Consider the following 19,857-nt stretch of genomic DNA (forward strand, 5'->3'; position numbering starts at 1 on the left):
TCGCTGGTAAAATAAGAAAAGGATACTTTCTTTTTTTTTTTTTGAGACGGAGTCCCGCCCTGTCGCCCAGGCTGGAGTGCAGTGGCCGGATCTCAGCTCACTGCAAGCTCCGTCTCCCGGGTTCACGCCATTCTCCTGCCTCAGCCTCCCGAGTAGCTGGGACTACAGGCGCCCGCCATCTAGCCCGGCTAGTTTTTTGTATTTTAGTAGAGACGGGGTTTCACTGTGTTAGCCAGGATGGTCTCGATCTCCTGACCTTGTGATCCGCCCGTCTCGGCCTCCCAAAGTGCTGGGATTACAGGCTTGAGCCACCGCGCCCGGCCCAAGAAAAGGATACTTTCTAAGCATATCTACTGTGATTAAATGAGGTGTTTTTTCTAAAGAGTATATATACAGTAGGAAATTTTCACACACGTATACCACGTGTTAATAATGGTACTGCTTGTAATAGTTTGCAAAATATTGGAAATCATTTCAACGTTTATGGATAAATAGATTACAGTATACTAATATAATGAAAATGCTACACAATAGTAAAAATGTTTGAATTACTTCTATTTATATAAGCACAGATGATTCTCAAAAAAAAGTGTTCATTGGAAAAAATAATTTCCACTGATAATACTTATAACAAAACTAAAATCCTGCAAAATGACTATCTTAGGAACATAAATATATATTACAAAATTATCAACAAATATATTAGTATGATAAGGATTAAGTTTAAGTAGTGATTACCTTTAAGGAGCAGAAAATGAAATAAAGTTGAGGAGGTTTCATACAGGCAGCGGCACAGGTAAGATTTTAATTTCTTATAGTGTTCAGAAAATACCAAACCTAATACGTCATTATAAAGAATAGTAATAGAAAAAGAGTGTAGCCCAAGATTAGACTTAAAAAATGTTAACTCACTCTCTTACTATTTTCCCCCTTGTTATATAATTTCCAAAATAAAATTTAATAATCATATAACCCAATACTTCTATATACAGTTCAGCAAACATTTCTTTAAATTATCTTTAAAAATTTTTCATTACTTCCCTTAAAATAGCTCTCCAGAAATAGAATTATTAGGTCAAAAGGAATCTATATTCTATTTATTTTTGAATATGCCATATTGCTAATATGCCTAATTTGAATACTGCTTAATTGCTTTTTAACAAACTTATATTCTCAAAATTGATGCATGAGAATATTAGTGTTATTTTACCTTTCTAGCACTAGAAAATAAGTATTTAAAATATTTTAATATCAGTTATTTTAATAATAGTATCATTTAAATTCACTAGTGAAATTAATTTTTTGTTATTAATTATACTTTCTCTTTTGTGAGGTACCTATATTTATCCTTTGGGAAGTAGTAATTAAACTATTATTTGTAATGATCAACTATGACCATAAAGAACATAGCTCAGAGGCTTAGCAGTCTCATTCTGTATTTTACAAGGAAGAAATATACTGAACTAACAGAAATGAGATTTAAAATTTATTTACAATTAAGGTAAGGCCTTTTATGGATGGTAAAGAGACATATTTTACTTGTGATAATTCTTGACTTCTACATTTTGGATTTATTCACATTCCAACATAGGCTGACAGATTTTTAAAAAGTATTTTAAAATTCAGTAGTTGGGATATAGACTTCAGTATTAAGATATTTCTTATATGTGGCATGGTGAAAGTACATCACATGTTTACTATGTGATCCTAACCTCTCAGAGCTATAGTTTTCTAATTTATAAAGCTGTAATATATAATAATATATTGTATAATAATGTGTAGTGATTACTCCCATCGTTCTTGCAATGATTCATATGTAATACCTAATGTGGTTTCTGGCATAGTGTAGAGAAATTGCTACTGCCTTTATTAGCAATATAACGTATATATAATTTAAGGGTTCTAAAGTCCTCTAGTTGTAAACTTATTTGTGGTTATCTCAAGTTCTGTGATTAGAAGTTATTTTCTTTGTTAGAGGGGGGCATTCATTAGACAAGGCAATTAATTAAGACAATATTTCTGCAAATATGTTCCTCAGAATGCTGGTTCTTTGGGACGTTAGAAAGTAATTATCATGGTGGAATAGGGAAGGGTGGAGAGATAAGGGAAGGAATTCTTGGTCAAGTAAATTTGGGAGATCCTGTGCCAAACAAATATAAACAGGGTTCTTTACTGAAGCACTTCCCAGTCTTTGTTATAATATTCAACCTATCAGGGGCTGTTTGTTTGCTTGTTTATCTGAAGCACTGAAAAGTCCTTTTTCTCTGAAAACATGCCATGGAAAATGCTGCTTTAAGATAGCCATCATTTTATCCTCTTATCTTAGGTCCCTGTTTAGGAAATGGCTTGAGGGAAGCAGTCAGCATGTATCAGTGTGGCTCCTAGGTACTCGGAAGAGCTGGCTGGATGGAAAACCAGACCACTGGGAGCATTGGCTCATGACTTTATCTGTTTGGTATTACAGCTCATGCCCAGACCTACGATTTAGTATGGCTCTGTGTGATCAAGAGAAGACTTTCAGACAACAGAGAAAAGAAAACATAAGGGAGAGCATGAAGAAACTCTTGGGTCCAAAGAATAGTGAAGGATTGCATTCTGCACGTGATGTGAGTTGGAAATTTTTCAAGTGTTGTTATACTTAATAGTAGTTTATCTTGGACAATTTCCTCAAGAATTTTACCCAAATATGGCAATATTGAGATTGAGCATTATTCCTTTAGTTTTTTAAGGTAAGGTAAGTGATTTGTAAATGAAAACTCTTTGAGGAAGGTCATCACAAATAGTGCCTTAGTTGGTAATATTTGTCAGCTATAGTTTTTATTTTTACTTTACATTTTAGAGCAGTGTTAAGTTCACAACAAAATTGAGCCAAAAGCACAGAGAGTTCCAATATGCTTCCTCTCCCTGCGCAACCTCCAAAGTTTAGTCAGGTTCTCCAGAGAAACAGAACCAAAAGATATACACAGTAGATATGAGGAGATTTATTATGAAGCTTGGCTCACATGATTATGGAGGCCAGGCAGTCCCACGAAATACCATCTGCACACGGAAGAACCAGGAAAGCCAGTGGTACAATTTAGTCCAAGACAAAGATGCACCAATGGAGTAACTCCCAGTCAGAGGCTGGGCAGTTGGAGGGGGAGGTGGGAGTCTTGAAGTCTGAAGGTAGGAGAACCCACAGCAACAATGTCTAAAGGCAGGAGAAAGGGGATGTCTCAGCTCAAGGACAGAGAGACAATTGCTCGCCTTCCACCTTTTTGTTCTCCTCAGGCCCTCCAAGGATGGAAAGATGTGTGCACCCATTGGCGAGGGTGGGTCTTCTTTACTCAGTGTGCTGATTCACATGTTTTTCTTTGGAAAACACCCTCATGAGCACCCCCAGAAAGAATGTTTTTCTAGTGATCTCAGTATCCTTTAGTCTGATCAGGCTGATAAATAAAATGAACCATTATACTCCCCAACTATCAACATGCCACATCAGAGTAGTACATTTGTTACAATCAATGAACCCATATTGACACATCAGTATCACCCAAGTCCATAGTTTACGTTAGGCTCACTGTTGGTGGTCTACATTCTGTGGGGTTTGGACAAATGTGTAATGACATGCATCCACCATAATAGTATCATACATAGTAGTTCACTGTCCTAAAAATCCTCTGTACTCCACCTATTCATCTCTAATCCCTACCCCTGGACCACTGATACTTTTACTGCCTCCATAGCTTTGCCTTTTGTCAGTTTGCCTAACGTCGTATAGTTGGAATCATACATTATGTAGCCTTTCCAGATAGGCTTCTTTCACTTAGTAATATGAATTTAAGTTTCCTCCATGTCTTTTCATTGTTTAGATAGTGCATTTTATTTTAGTACTAAATAATATTCCATCATCTGGATGTACCACATTTTATTTACTTATTTAAATATATGTATTTCAAAAAGGCATACTTATGCATGAAATAGTATTTATTTTATCAATAGAAAAGGTTTAGTCTAAAATATAAAAGGATTAAAATTAATTAATTTAAATGTAAACTAAAACTGTGGAAATCGTCATTATAGAACAAGAAGAAAATGCCATAAATCTTGTTAATGATGATGCAATTAACAAATGTAGGCACATGTGATGAGGAGAAAAAAGAAAATGTTCCAAATTCTTTATATTTTGTAGTAGAGTTTAATGATATTTAAAATTGACCAAATTGAAGGATTCTACTTTCAATATTTGTTTATAATATATTTGTATTCTAATATTTCTCTATAATTAGGATTATAAAAATCATTAAGATGAAGAAATGATTTATAATCCTAATTATGGAGAAATACTGGACTATAAATATAAACAAATATTGAAAGTAAAATCTTTCAATTGTACTTTTCTTTTTCTTTCCTTAAATTCCAGGAAAATGTAACATCCTTTATTACTCAACCATGTATCTTATAATCTACTTTTTGGCTATCTATCCATCATTTATTTCATCTATGTATCTATCAATCACCTATCTAATCTACTTATCTATTTGTCTCTATATATATCTGTCCATCTTTCTATCTGAAACCTACAAAGATTAATTGCTGCAATGATGCTCATCAAATGATAATGAAGTTTCTTGTTAGTGGCATATCAGGTAATCTTTTACTTATTTATTTAGTTGAGATTTCCTGTTAATTGAATATGTCAAATGAATATAATTTATTTTCATAAAAATAATATTTTGATTAAATATATAAGTAAACATATATGTGCATAGTCTTGTACACTCTTGAATTATTTCTTGTAGGAATTAATTTCATTAAATTTTTCCTAAAATAATTTCATAAATAAATTAATTTCTTGGAAATCATTCTTGTAGGAATTTGAAATTCTTGCAAATTAAGGGCAGAATACAGTTGGAAACGAGACATAAATTCTGAGTAAGGGAGCCAAATGATCACCCCATCCCACATGTGGTTGAAGATTTGCAAATATGTTTTAGGTGGGGGTAGGGTTCAAAAGCCAACCTACTGATGCTAGAGTGACTTGTGTTGTTATGGGAGTAGACTCTAAGATTAGATGCTGCTTAAGGGGAATTTTTGCTTAAAGGAAACTAAGGAAACCTTCATTTAAGTTTATGTTAAAAAGCGAGAGAATTCTCTTCAATCCTGCATCTTTTGTTTTGTTTGTTTGTTTGTTTGTTTTTAGAGACAAGATCTTGCTTTGTTGCCCAGGCAGGAGTGCAGTGGGACAGTCATAGCTCACTGCATCATCAAACTCCTGGGCTCAAGTGATCCTCTTGCCTCAGCCTCCTAAGTAGCCAGGACTATGGGTGCATGCCACTATACCCAGAAAATTTATATATATATATATATATATGTGTGTGTGTGTGTGTGTAAATTTTTTTTCTAGAGATGGGATCTTGCTATATTTCCCAGGTTGGTCTCAAACTCCTGGGCTCAAGCAATCCTTACACCTCTGCCTGCCAAAGTGCTGGGATTACAAGCACAAGCCACCATGCCTGGCCAAATCCTGTATCTTGCTTGTCACCACAATAGATCCTTGTTAGAACTTGTGGTTGTTTATCACGTCAGGCTAATTAGTTCTTGAAAAAACTGTCATCTCTATACATTATTCAGAAATTTATAGCTTCTCTGAAGTTTTTAGTGTGTGTACGTGTGTTTCTTTTAATATAGATAACTTTTCAGTAGCAATTCTATAACATTTTTCTTTTTGTTGCCATCCTTATTTGGTATTGGTATACCCTCAAAACAGAAAAATGATTTTACAAATTATTTTCATTTCTAACAATTGTAATTTATTGAAATACTGTGCTAAGCGCTAGAGAAGAATAAAGCTGAGATGGCTAGCCCTGAGGAGTTACTTTCCTTAGTGATTTTAAAGCCTTCTTTGGAAGAATGATATTTAAGCAAACAAAACCCATGATGTGTTAAGTTCTTAATAAAGAGGTGTGAACTGAGGGATGCAAGTGATTGCAAGAGGATGACTCACTCTGCAGCAGAGATGACAGAAATTTCTTTTAGAGTTTAAGACTGTTGGCCATGCCTTGAGGTATGAGCTTGCTAGAAGAAAAAGGAGGAAATTCATATTTCTTGTAAGTCATGATTGTCAACTTTATTTGGGAGATCGTGCCTTGCAATCTGAGTTTCCCTGCCTAATTTCTTTCTATTTATTTGCAACAATTATTTTCTTTACTGCTAATGGCAAACTACTTCTTGTTCCCCTCACAACAGATAGACTTGTCTCCTAATGATAGAGAAATAAAAAGTTAGGAGATGACAAATCCTTCATTTCTTGCTGTAAAATTGACATACTCCATAATCGATGCCTGTCCTTTGCAACCTCCCTCCTAGTTCAATAGAGAAAATACTCCCTTTGCTTTCAAATGCAGATACCCATCAGATATGGATCCTAAGCTCCTCTTGAGAACCCCAATATATCTGTTATTCGTATTTTCCCAGATCACTCTCAACCTGTATTGTCAGCGTCTACCTCCGTGTGGATATTTCCTGTAAAAATATAAACATGTTCTAAACTCAGATATAAAAAGAAAATAAAAAACAAAAAACATTTCCTGGATTCTGTATTCTCTCCTCCCTTCTGCTCTATTTCTCTCCTTACCTTCACAAACGTCTCCAACATTTTCTATACAAACTCATTCTACCTCCTTTAGACACCAGTACTAATAAATGCACAGGGTCTTGTTCTTGCCCTATCTTAACTAATCTTGCAGCTGCAAATGACAGATGTCTCCTTACATTTTGAAACACTGTCTACTCTTCACTTACTCCCTTTTCATGCTCTTCATCGTGCCTCTTTGGTGTTCTTTACCAGCTCTTCTTCATCTGAGTATTCCTTACATATATTAGTTCCTCAACTCGTAGTCCTCGGTCCTCTTTCTCCTCATTCTAGTTCTTTCTTTCATGTTTTGAGACAGCGTTTCACTTTGTCATTCAGGCTACAGTGCAGCGGCACCATCTTGGCTCACTGAAGCCTCGACTTCCTGGGTTCAAGTGATCCTCCTGCCTCGACCTCCCAAAGTGCTGGGACTATAGGGTGCATGCCACCACGCCCCATGAGAAATATGTTTTTCTAGGCAATTGAGATTTAAATCTAGGATTCTTAGTCAGGGTATGGTGGCTCTCACCTGTAATCCCAGCATTTTGGGAGGCCGAGGCAGGAGGATCAAAACCGGCCCAGTCAACATGGTGAAAACCTGTGTCTACAAAAAATACAAAAAAATTAGATGTGGTGGTGTGTACCTGTGGTCCTAGCTACTTGGGAGGCTGAGGCAGGAGGATCACTAGAACCCAGGAAGTAGAGGCTGTAGTGAGCCAAGATGGTGCCACTGTACTCTAGCCTAGGTGACAAAGTGAGACTGTCTCAAACAACAGCAGCAGCAGCAACAACAACAACAACAACATCAAGAAATTTCTCTCTGGCCTGTGATGTCGCCCAACACCTGCATGCTAGGGACATGCATATCCACAACTTAGAACCTCTCTTCTGAGCTTCAGACCTAAATATCTACACACTTACTTGATTTCTTTACATGTATTCCTCCCAGCATCTCAAATTCAGCCTATCTAAATCTGAACACAAAGTCTTGTCTCTCTCTGTGCCTTGTACAGAGAGGACTTACATATGTTTGTGTATTGAGAGGACTTGTACTTGTCTTCCCACTTCCCACTTTCTTTTTACAATGAATTCAGAGTGAACGTTTCAAAACAGAAATCTAATTCAGTCCATCCCAAGCTTAAAATCCTTCCACTGCTCTTAGACTCTTAGCTGCATAGCTTCTTTCTAGCTTCATTTTTGCCAGTTTATCTGAAATTTCTATACTCCCTCCCAGTAAGCACCTCTTAGTTCTCTGTCTCTACAGAATCTTTCCCCGATTGGAGCTCTCCTGTACAGTGCTTCCTCTCACCGCAATAGGCTTGCCCTATACAACCCCTCTCTCCACTTTACCCCACTTTTAGCTAACACTCTCCCATTCTTTAATGAGCACACAGATAATTTCTTCTGAGGCTCTCCCAAATCATCTCCTCCCTCCTTACCCCTAAGTCTAAATTAGTTCTCTCAGTTATACTCTCTTATGGCATATATGAACATTCTCTTCTCATCATTTCCCATGGTTGTACTTAAAAAAACTTCTTGTAAAAATATTGGTGAGTGTGACTGTTTTCTCCATTAGAATTTAAGTTTTGTGAGGGCCAGGACAATATCTGTGTTATAAATTTCTATATTTCAAACACCTAGCATAATTCCTACTATGGTAGATCCTTGGTGAATATTTTGTTGTATGTATCAGGGCACAGATTTAGTCTTTGCATGCATGGAGTAGATTTGCTAGGGAGAGAGGTCACAGTTTTGAAACAGGAACACCAGTATCAGGTTGCTAGGGAAACACTGGTTAAGGAGAAAGTTTTGATGAGATCTTGGCTTAGACTCTTGAGTTAGAAATTCATGTAGGACACACTGGCTGGCATTTTTTCTTAGGTTCTTATTTCCAAAAGGTAAGTTTCTGCTGCCACCTCTAGTCACTCCTCCTTCTGTGGAAAGGATTAGTAAGTCTTCCTGGGAAAATATAACTTCGCTTCATGTTCATACAAATGACGGTAAAACAACTTTTCTGCAACAGATGGGGAATGAGGTAATTATGCTTTTTCTCTGTGCTGTCCTTCAAAAAATATTAAATTCATGTGTTTGGAAGTCATTTATGGAATTAAAACTTTTGTTGTTGCTTTTCTTGGTTTCAGTCCACACTGTTCTCTCTTGGCAGAAATAATCAGCTTAGAAGTTATCAGCACCACCCATTCCCATAACAAAAGTAACATTTTTCCATTTTTATGTTACTTCTTGGATCTCTTAACTTTCCACATCCTTTGTCCCCTATCAAAGTCTTCACTTTCTTTTCAGTACTGGCCAGTTGGCCTCCTTAAGGTATGGAAGAGTGGGCTGTTGTGGCAGTTTGTACAACGAACGAGAACAGTCCTATTCATCTCAATACAGATAGTATCCAGGTTAGACCTCAACGTTGAATTAAATGTTGAATGAATTTGGGCAGTATATATTTGGGAACTTTGTTTTACCTTTGTGCTTCACTTGTAAAATGATGATAATGTCTCCTGTTGGGGTAAGGGGATAGGTACTGATGCTCATAAAGTGTCCAGCAAAATGTATAGGGGTGTATAATAGTTGCCAGTAAAACAGTAATATTATACATATTCTTGGGTGCTGCCATTCTGTGGCATAACACTCATCGTCAATAATTGTTAAATTTACCATGGCCTAATTTTTTAATTAGTTTTCCTGCCTGTATACTGAACTAGTCAAATAGTTAAGATTTTTTAAAGCCTAAGAGTTTATTCTCTTAAGTACTGAGATTTTTTTAAAAAAAAATTATTGATTTTGTTTATGTAGATGGAAATCTTCCTGAAATGTGTAATTTCTTGCTCAGACTGAACCAATTTGGACATTCTCAGGCCTGCTTCCTTTGCATTCAGCTGCCACTGTTCTGTGCCTTGTGTGGCCGCTTGAAGTGACTTCTTCACACTGCCCTTTTCTCTTTCAACTTTGTTGCTCTGGAATTCAAATCTGATAAGCAAACTTGCTGTTAGAACAGTGTCTCTAATTAATATAATTTCTTTATGAGAAGAGGGCTAAGATCTTTTCTTTGAGCAAGATACATGACTTTGTGTATGGGGATTTTTGGTGTATTTTGGTAGTTCAGAAGCCACTTTTTAAATTTTTCTTGTTCTAAAATAGCTTTTGGTCAGATGAAGTTTTCAGATTACAGTTGTGTCTGTGAAGTGAAATGTTACTATCCAGTCTCTATGTCCCCTAAAAACTAGCTATAACGTAACAAGGTTGGTTGGGGGAGTAAAATCTGGAATTAGAGTAGTAAAGAAATGAGAGAAGAAACGATTCTTCTTCTTGTCAGAGTATAAAAGAGATAATGCTTTTTTTTAAGGAAGACTATAAGGATCATATTTCAGTTTAAACAAATAGACAGCTTTGGATGAAAATAGAAGTAAAATATGGGCCTTAAGTAATTAATTCTCCGAGTGCCACTTGGTACTTACATTTGTCATACAAGTTAAGTGAAAGGCCAGAGAAACAGGGATCATCTAGTTGGGAAGGGAGAGGCAGAGCAAGACAGTTTCTGAAGGAGATAAGAGAGATCAACCTTGAGTTGTCAATAAGCATTGCCATTCCTGTTTTTCTGATTTCCTTTGTCGAGAATATTTTCCCACCTCTTTTCACCTTCATTCTGACAATGGCACTTTGTACTATCAATCTTTGTTCCTCTTTCAGATGGTAAACATTGAAAGACAGGCAGTGGAGGGCTCCCTTTGGTGGAGTATAGGAACAGGAACTGAGCAGGCCTGGGCTTGCAAGGGTCAGGTTTCAGGAATCAAGAGGTGGAGCTGAATTTTTCTTATCTGAGGAAGTGGTGGGATATAAACAGCCACGGAATAAAACAGAGCTGGAAACTGGTCTAACTGGTCTAGAGAGCAGGTTACATGCCCAAGGGGCCCAGACTGCAGTCAGCAAGGTGGTGCACTCCGAGGGGCTCAAAGCCCTTGACTGCTGAGAAATAGAAGCTGTGAGGGAAACAGGGTCCAGGAGAGGCAAGCAAATGTCCGCATGTCAGAAGCAATGGAGAGGCATCATAAGACCAAGTGCTAGATTTGCTGCTGGTGTTGTTGCTTACTTTGAATAAGCAGATTATCCTTACTATTATAATGTGGGTAGGCCTCATCCAATCCATTCAAGGCCTGAATATGACAAAAAGGCTTGCCTCGCTGAGCAGGAGGGAATTCTCCAGCTGACTTCCCTTGGACTTCCATCTGCACCATAGGCTCTCCTGGGTATGGAGCTCGCCAGCTCATTTTGCAGATTTGGACTCGACTGGTCTTAATAGTGTGAGACAATTCATTATAATAAATCTCTTTCGATATATCTACTCATGCTGTTGGTTCTGTTTCTTTGAAGAACCCTGACTAATATAGAGGCCAAGGAGAGAAATGTATTTATCTGTTTATGACAAACAAAAATATTCTTGAATACTTCAGAATTTTCTTTTGAAAGGAAGGCAATTAATAATGTCAGTAAGTTTATGTACCAGGATAATTAAGTCAAAACACAAAGTTTTTGGTAAATGAAAACTCATTTTCCATAATCATATGAAGGAAGTATGAGAAATATTTATTGACATCATTTATATCTAAATACTAGTGATACTAGGTCCAAATACAACCCCAAACCTTCTCAGGAACACGTATTTGATTCTCTTAGAATTAGAGCTATGACTAACAGCTGAACCTTATAACTTTCGTATTATTTCTTTGAACATTATTTCAGAATGAGCAAGACTATTAAAACTCTAAACTTAGTCTTTGTTTATTGTGTAAAATTGTCCTGACATTATTTGAAGTGATACATAATTTGAAATATAGTTTGACTAAGCATCAGTGCTTTCACTCCGTAAAGGTTACCCCTTTCTTTCTGAGCAATGACAGAGGGAAGAGTAAGGAATTTTGATGCCAGACATACCTCAGCTCAAATCCTGGTTGTACTACTTATTAGCTATTAGGTATTATCTGCACTCCTCATTTGAAAAATGAAACAAACAATGATTTCCTTTTGAGAGTTGGGAAGCGTAAATGAAATAAATTGTGTGAAAGTGTCCATGAGAGAGTGCAAGGCACGTACGATATGTTCTTGACAAATCTAATTTCCTATTCTTTGTTATAGTTCATAGTTATAATTTTATAGTTTTATAATTCATGTTTCTGTAGGTGTTATAGAATCTAGAATGTTACTAGTCACTAAAAGCTTCAAGATCAATATTTTTACACATTAATATATCAAGATCAATACTTTTATAATAAGCAAACTGAGCCCACAGAGGATTTTCTTGGCCTTAGGACACAGCATTAGTTGGGGGAAAGTGGAAGCTATTTGTTTTGAGAGACAAAGTAGAGCATAGTGAAATAATAGCTTTATTATATGGCAGACCCAACTTTGACTCCAAATACCACTTTCTAGCTTTGTGACATCGGAAAAAAATACCTTCTTTGTGTTTAAATTGCTTTATTTTTAAAAATGGAGTTATAGGCCCGGTGTGGTGGCCCATGCTTGTAATCCCAGCACGTTGGGAGGCTTAGGCAACATGGCAAAACCCCATCTCTATGCCAGTACACTCCAACCTGAGTGACAGAGAGAGACTCCAGTGTGGGTGAGAGAGAGAGATCCTGTCTCAAAAAAAAAAAAAAAAAACAAAGAAACGGAGTAATAATATATACTGATAGGTTATGAAAATTAAATGATATAGTATAAATGCATACTTAACAAATGAAGGTAATTATAATCTGCACTGTCAATTATTTGATTATTCAACTTTATGTACAAATATCTGACATTTTCCTTCCCCTGATGACAACAGAAGTATCTGAATTAAAACCGTGACCTGAAAACCTCCCTCAGAATTACTTCAAAGCGATAATGAGAGCAGTAGGTTACCTAACGCATGAATTCCAGTTTAACAGGAGGCTGTTTCCAGAAAATTCCAAGCAATGTACCATATGCATCTTCAGTATGTGTCGGGCTGTTGGCATTTGAAGAAGTACATCTGGGAGGTTGTTTTCTCAGTATTAGAGAAGCTCTTAAGTTCATTTTTCCAGTTTATCTTATTAAATCTCATGTTGAATAACAGTGCAGGCTGTTTGCTGTGTGTTGAAATGAACAGTATGATCTGTTACTAAGAACTTTTTTTCTCTATTCTGAACTACCTGATTTGTATTGGATTGGTTATTTTTAATAATACAATGCTACAATTAACCATACCTAGACTCAAATGCCCCCAAATATTTTTTGAATACGAACAACCTTCCATGTTTTACAGTATTAATCTTGAAATTGCTTTTCCTCGATGCCCTTCATAATCCTATTTTCCCAATTCCCTAATATACACCTGCTACAATACTAAGACCCCAAGTAGTTTGGTTCCCAAATCACATACCCTTTCTTGCTTATGCCTATCTTGACCTGAACCCTAGGCCCAGAACTGAGCACATAGCAATGTTAAATGCTTGCTTTTATTGTTATTATTATTCTTATTGTACTGCCTGCAAACTCAACCCCCTTTCAAGGCTGAATTCAAATCCCTCCTTTTCATTCTAACTTCATATCTAGCTTTCTTATAACTACTGCTGCACCTAATACTTTATTGTACTCTATTCATCCTCTGTATAATGTGCTTTGGTTTCCTACCTTAGCTTTATTTCCCCCTCCAGACAAGCTTTTAAAGACTTACATATTTTACTTTATTTACAGTTTAAAAATCTGTGTTTGAGAGCATGGTGTTTATACCAACCCATATACGTCTATATAAAGATACACAGACATACACACATATACACATATATACATACACAGGTTCAAAGCCATTTAGATCCTTCCATTGCACTGCACTTGTAGAGTGTGCTTTCATTATGAGGTTCCCAGTTTGCATGCAGTTTGATGTCTAGTGTTTTTGATTTGAGGCCACTTGTTAATGTACAGTTCTGGGTCAGGAATTTAGTCCTAGGTGTTCTACTATTCACTGCTCTAACTCTAATAAGATCTGGACTCTGCAGATTTCTCTTTCCCAATTTAAAGGTTAAACATTTGCTAGTATTATTATTATTATTATTATTATTATACTGCCTATATACTCAACCCCCTTTCAAGGCTTAATTCAAATCCTTCCTTTTTGTTCTAAATTCTTATCTGGCTTCCTTACAACTACTATCTCTTATGACTATACAATCTTTTTGGTCCTCCTGGTTGTAAAATAATCATTCCATGATTATATGTATATGTCATATTGGTAAGTGGCCACTCAGGGATCAGGTGCCAATACTTGAAACACAATGCGTTCATGTTGTGTTTTCAGCATTTCTAAGACTGAGCACACTGTTTCTTCCTTCACCTAACTTCATGCCTTAGGATCCTTGTTCTGGGTAATGATAGCATCATCTGCTTAAGAGCAAAGCTAGAAACACTAAGTCCGACCACCCACCTTCCTCTCTTTTACTGCTAACATCAGATCGGTCACCAGATGTTAAAGATGCTCTCTGTAAATGTAACCTGAAGGCAACTACGAATTACCAACTACGAATTACCAACTACAAATTACCAACTAGTATCTTACACAAGTAACATAATCAGTATAGAACTTTCATCTGCAAAACCAGCAAATACTTTCCTTTTGCTCACCTTACATGATTTCTGAGAGTTAAATAAAACAATGTCCCTGAAAGCAAGTCAAAAATTTGCAAAAGGTTGAACAAATATAGAGTATTATTATTATTAAATAGTGTAAGTTGGTCATTTTAATTTTTTTCTAATAGATATTCCTTTTTTTGTTTTCTTATATGAAACATTCTTTTCTTTTTCTTTTTGAGACGGAGTCTTGCTCTGTTGCCCAGGCTGGAGTGCAATGGCACGATCTTGGCTCACTGCAACATCTGCTTCCTGGGTTCAAGCAAGTCTCCTGCTTCAGCCTCCCAAGTAGCTCAGATTACAGGCGCCTGCCAGCACGCCCAGCTATTTTTTATTTTGTATTTTTAGTAGAGATGGGGTTTCACCATGTTGGTCAGGCTGGTCTTGAGCTCCTGACCTCAGGTGATCCACCCGCCTCGGCCTCCCAAAGTGCTGGGATTACAGGCGTGAGCCATTGCACCAGGCCTTATTTTCTTCCTTTAAAAAATTAGGCATTACTAAAGTATGAAGTTAACTTATACTTCTTTGGGACAAAATATGGGATGTATAACATAAAGATTGAGACTAAAGGGAACTGTATTTTATGATTTTTACTTTGTGTACAAATCTCTCTGTTGCATCATTTCAGGTGCCTGTGGTAGCCATATTGGGTTCAGGTGGGGGTTTCCGAGCCATGGTGGGATTCTCTGGTGTGATGAAGGCATTATACGAATCAGGAATTCTGGATTGTGCTACCTACATTGCTGGTCTTTCTGGCTCCACCTGGTTAGTATGCATTTTTAATTTTAGTTTTATAACTTTAAATATTTAGGATGTATCTAACTCAAGCACTAGAACAGAAAAGGGGATTTAGAAAATTGATCTTAACTTTAAATTACAAAACTTTCCAGTTTGGTGCCACAATCTTCTTTAAACGATTTTTTTAAAGACAAATCCATACTTAATAATAACTTTGTTGCAAATTTGCTTCTTTTAAGCCACTTTGTAACTTAAAATGTAGTTAAAACGTAAAATAAAAAAGACTGATTGAAAATAATTCTAGATAAAAATAGAAGTGGAACAACATACTCCACCCATAATTAATTTAATCTTCTTATAATTTGCTGATTTGTAGTCCTTCAGTGAACATGTCTAAGTGTACATGATTCACTACATATTCATTTTCTTCTTTAGGGCAAATAGAATAAGATGCAAGATACCATAGTATACAAAACAAAGAAAACAATTTTTTGAATATAGACATATAACGTATTTCATTGATTTTCATCTAAATATGAAATTAGTCCTTTAAATGTATTTAAACTCAGCTAAATTTAGGTGGAGACTTAAAACATCCATATGTATAATACCTGTACTCTGTAGGTTTTCACAAATATTTTTATAAAACCTTTTCAAAGAAGATACTACATACTTTTTGGTTTGCTTACCTCACATAAGCACATTGAAAATCAAATGAAAAGTCGTTGCTCACATGTCTCAAATAAGAGTACCACCTTATTACTAAAGATCTGTCTTGGACTTAAAAGGCCTTTCTAGTCATTCGGCCATGGCAAAACTCATCTGCCAGAATATCGTATTATATATGTCTAGCATTTTAAAGTTTCTGTGTCATTTTATCTTGTGAGAAGGGTATGAGTTTATTCATTTTTATGCTAAAGAAAATTTGACTTAGAAGCCAAATTATTTGTCCAACATCACTAGTAGAGCTAGCATATAGACTCAGGCTTTTGATCTGTTATTCTGAGTGCTTTCTACGAAACCACACTCTTTTCTGGGACATCTATATATTTTACAGAGAATTTCACATTTAAATCATCTACAGTTTCTTAAATGTTTTGAATCAGATTATTTAGTCATGAAACAAAAACGTAGAGCCATCGTTGCCGTCTTCTCTATATGTACCCTCAAAATGATTTATTTCTTCTGAAGGAAGGGTGTAGCCCATCATTATTCTTTCCCTTGAAGGAAAGAGCAGGCATCTGCCTGTTCAATGAGTAATGTGTTAGAAAATCTTGGACCCTTACATTAGTTCGCCTACTCAATCATTTTGTTATTATTCTTTGAGTGGTGTTCTTTCTTTGTACTCACTATTTATTAGATCCCTGTTGTCCATCACTGACAACTATAAGAAGCTTACTTTCTTAAACTCATCTAATAAAGCAAGACTAGACCTTGAGCGCTCATTTGGGAATATAATTGTGTATGTGTGAGCTTGATTAGAGTTATAGTCATTGCTTTGGTTATAGATTTGTTGCAATATCTTCTTACATTCCCCTGTCAGTAAACAAGTCCTGTAAAATGTAATTAAAAAGATTTTAAATGTGCACACACATTTTTATATATATATAGTTATTAAAATGACTTTAAATGTGCACACACATACACACACATACACGTATGTATACTTCTACTCTATCTTTCACAGTCTTATTTCCTTAAAGATCAGCATTTCCCTTTTTATTTCATTTCCTTAAAAGGTTGCTCATTCCTTGTAATAAATTTTCACTCATAGACCACTTAATTTACAAAGCTCTTATTTTCCTTGACTTCTCAGGGTATGTGGGGTTGGTGAGGGAGGGACTGGAGATTGAGACATTTCACACATTGATTTGTCCTTTTTTCTAATTGTTCCTATCATGCCTTTTTGGTTTTATTTCATCCTCTCTGATTGGTCCCTCCTCCATATATTGTCCCTACCACTTCCACAGTTTCTCTCCTTAATGTGGGCTTTCCCTCAGGGCTTCTCTTTTGGTCTATTATATCAATATGTTCTCCCTAGGTAATTCCACCAACTTCTACCATTTTATCTATTACCACCAAGAATTTAATTCATGGAACCCTGTAACACTTCAAAATTTCACAGATAAAAAGAAAATAAAACCCTAATAGAGACTGCAAATAAGCTGTCATAGAGGAGAATCAAGTAAAAGATGGGATCTAGAGGGAAGGATGCTTCAAGAAGGAATGGATGTTTTAATAATGTTGAAAATCTGTGAAAAGCTTAGCAAAGGATTGGGTTTGGTTAGTTGTTTTAGCAGGAACCACTAGTAAAAGTAATTAAAAGATACTTTTGGGGGCCGGGCGTGGTGGCTCGTGCCTGTAATTCCAGCACTTTGGGAGGCCAAAGTGGGTGGATCATCTGAGGTCGGGAGTTCCAGACCAGCCTGACCAACATGGAGAAACCCCGTCTCTACTAAAAATACAAAAAATTTAGCCGGGCGTGGTGGTGCATGCCTGTAATCTTAAGCTACTCGGGAGGCTGAGGCAGGAGAATCCCTTGAACCTGGGAAGCGGAGGTTGCAGTGAACCAAGATTGCACCAGCGTGGGCAACAAGAGAGAAACTCCATCTCAAAAAAAAAAAAGAAGATACTTTTGAGCATGAGATTGTAAAAAATAAGAAGTGAATAAAACATGAAAGCCCAAAAAATAGGCATGTGAACCTCATAAAATTCATCTATTATTTCAAGTACTTGGTTTAGAAAGGGAAGAAAGGAGCTCAGTCATTGTTTGAAGGGAACATAGGGCCCAGGGAAGGGTTTTTATTAATTTTTTTTTCAGAATTTAAGAGAGTTGAGCATTTTCATAGATGTCTGAGGTGTAGAAAATAATGTAGAGGGATAGATGGAAGATAAAGAAATAGAAGGATCATAGATAGAAAAAGACTCCGGCAGAGACAGGATACAAGATGGAAAGCACAGGTGAAGATGTTAACCAGGGAAAGAAGAGATGCTCCCTTACCAGAAGAAAAAGTGGTCAGGATGATTCATGCTCACAGTTCTCTCTTAAAAAGTACAGGTGAGAAGGTAAAAAGTTCAAAGGAAGGAATTCGGAAAGACTTGGAAAAACACATTACACTTCTATGTTGTGTAATCTTTTATATTCTGCTGATACACGGCCATTATTTGGTATAAGTGAGGTAATACGGAAATATCTGGAGAAGCCCTGGACCTCCCAGAAAGTTTCCTGTGATCACAAAAGAGAATTTTAGGTAGGACAGAGCTTCCCTTATACCTGCTACTATCTTTATGGTAATTACTTCTGAAATTAATTTTGGATGATAGTTGTGATTCATTAAATGTAAGTATTAGCCAACCTGGAGACCTGAAATAAGTGAACTAAAAAACCAGGACAGTAATCCTGTGTTCTTTTACTCAGGATTAGCACAGCTTTCTTCCTCAGCTGTTCTTTTATAGCATCGTAAGGGGCTATTGGATGTTGACTGCCAAATTTGTACAGTATTACCATCTAAAAAAAGTGAGAGCAGCTCTGCATCGGTAGACAATATGGTCCAATTTATTGAACCAACTAAAATAGTATTTGAGAGCGAGAACTTTCAGTTTAACAGTACGAAAAATTCTTGAAACAATGAGAAAAGAAACAATAACAAAAATTGTCACATAAGATGTGACAGGATCAAAGGTCAAGATACGTGTTAGAGAAAATTTGTTGTTTAAGAACTCAGTTTGTCTTGTTCCCTAATGAATCTCTCTTACCTAGCACAGTGCCTGATTTTCCTTAGGTCATAGTTGCTTACTCACTAAATGAAGAAATGCGTTAAGTAACTGCATTTTATGGGAAAATTAATTTAGGGGTTTTTAAAGAGTCTTAAGATATTTGCTTAACAGATGTTGAGAGTCTTCTCAAGTCATTCCAAATCTTAGTTGCAGATGAGAATCACTTCTGCACTTTTTAAGCACAAAAATTCTAAATGTTTCACCCTAAATGTTTACCCATGAAAGTTCGGATTCAGCAAGTCTGGTGGTTAGCTACTGGTATTTTGAAACATTGACCATTTGATTTGGAGACAGGGATTGAACTGAGCATCGCTTCCTCTCTGGCATGATTTAGATTTAAAATGCATTTAGATAAAAAGAATGAGGTGTCCTATCATATAAATATGTTGGAAAACTCGAGGCAAATATTTCCAGATTTTTATGTAAATAAGCCTAAGACCCTTTCATTCATTAATTAACTAATTTGTAGAGGCCCTGCTATGTCTAAGCTACTGTCTTTTTGAAACTTGACTGGCATAATTGAGAAACATCATTGGTAAAGAGATAAAAATTAAGGCTTAACTACAGAGTTAGAAATTGGGGTGATACTTGTATGTTTTATTTTTTTACTTTTTGAGATAGTTTCACTCAGATGTTACTGCAGGGACACCATGAAAAGATTATCCAACTCACCTTGTGAATTCTAAGGAATATGTGTCATAAATGCTGAACAAGCAGAGACCATTAACCCAATGCCAATTGTTGAAGTATTCTAGGTTTTTCAGTTTCTCACCAGGGTTTGTATTTCCAAGCCAACTGCTTCATGAGAGGGGAAGAGAGAAAGAGAGAGCGAGAATACACCAGATTACTTCAACCTTCAGAGAGCATATTGTGCATTTATTAAAAGTATGAGAAGGTCTAGAATATCATATCTTTGTTGATTTGGATAAATCACATGGCAGACTTTGGAATAACTATAGGAATAAATGAACTGTGTGTCTTTCAAGTATTCAAAGCTGCATTTTTATAGCTATTTGGTGATTATACTAAGTTGAGTTGAGCAAGTCTATTTGATTTATCATTACCACATGTTGAGG

General features: G+C 36.1%; 1 protein-coding gene across 2 annotated transcripts in view; it reads left to right on the forward strand.

Annotated features, from left to right (window-relative positions):
* Positions 1-19,857, forward strand: part of PLA2G4A (phospholipase A2, group IVA (cytosolic, calcium-dependent)) — a 154,382-nt gene that overhangs the window by 78,335 nt on the left and 56,190 nt on the right. Inside the window, exons 7-8 of one of the 2 annotated variants that reach the window (XM_011934192.1) lie at positions 2,465-2,606; positions 14,895-15,031. In XM_011934192.1, coding sequence (XP_011789582.1) covers positions 2,465-2,606; positions 14,895-15,031 — 279 coding nt within the window. The remainder of the gene's footprint in view (positions 1-2,464; positions 2,607-14,894; positions 15,032-19,857) is intronic. The other variant, XM_011934193.1, reaches the window with a different exon arrangement.

The sequence above is a fragment of the Colobus angolensis genome, unplaced genomic scaffold, assembly GCF_000951035.1.
Source record: "Colobus angolensis palliatus isolate OR3802 unplaced genomic scaffold, Cang.pa_1.0 Scaffold132, whole genome shotgun sequence".
NCBI classification, from domain to species: Eukaryota; Metazoa; Chordata; class Mammalia; order Primates; family Cercopithecidae; genus Colobus; species Colobus angolensis.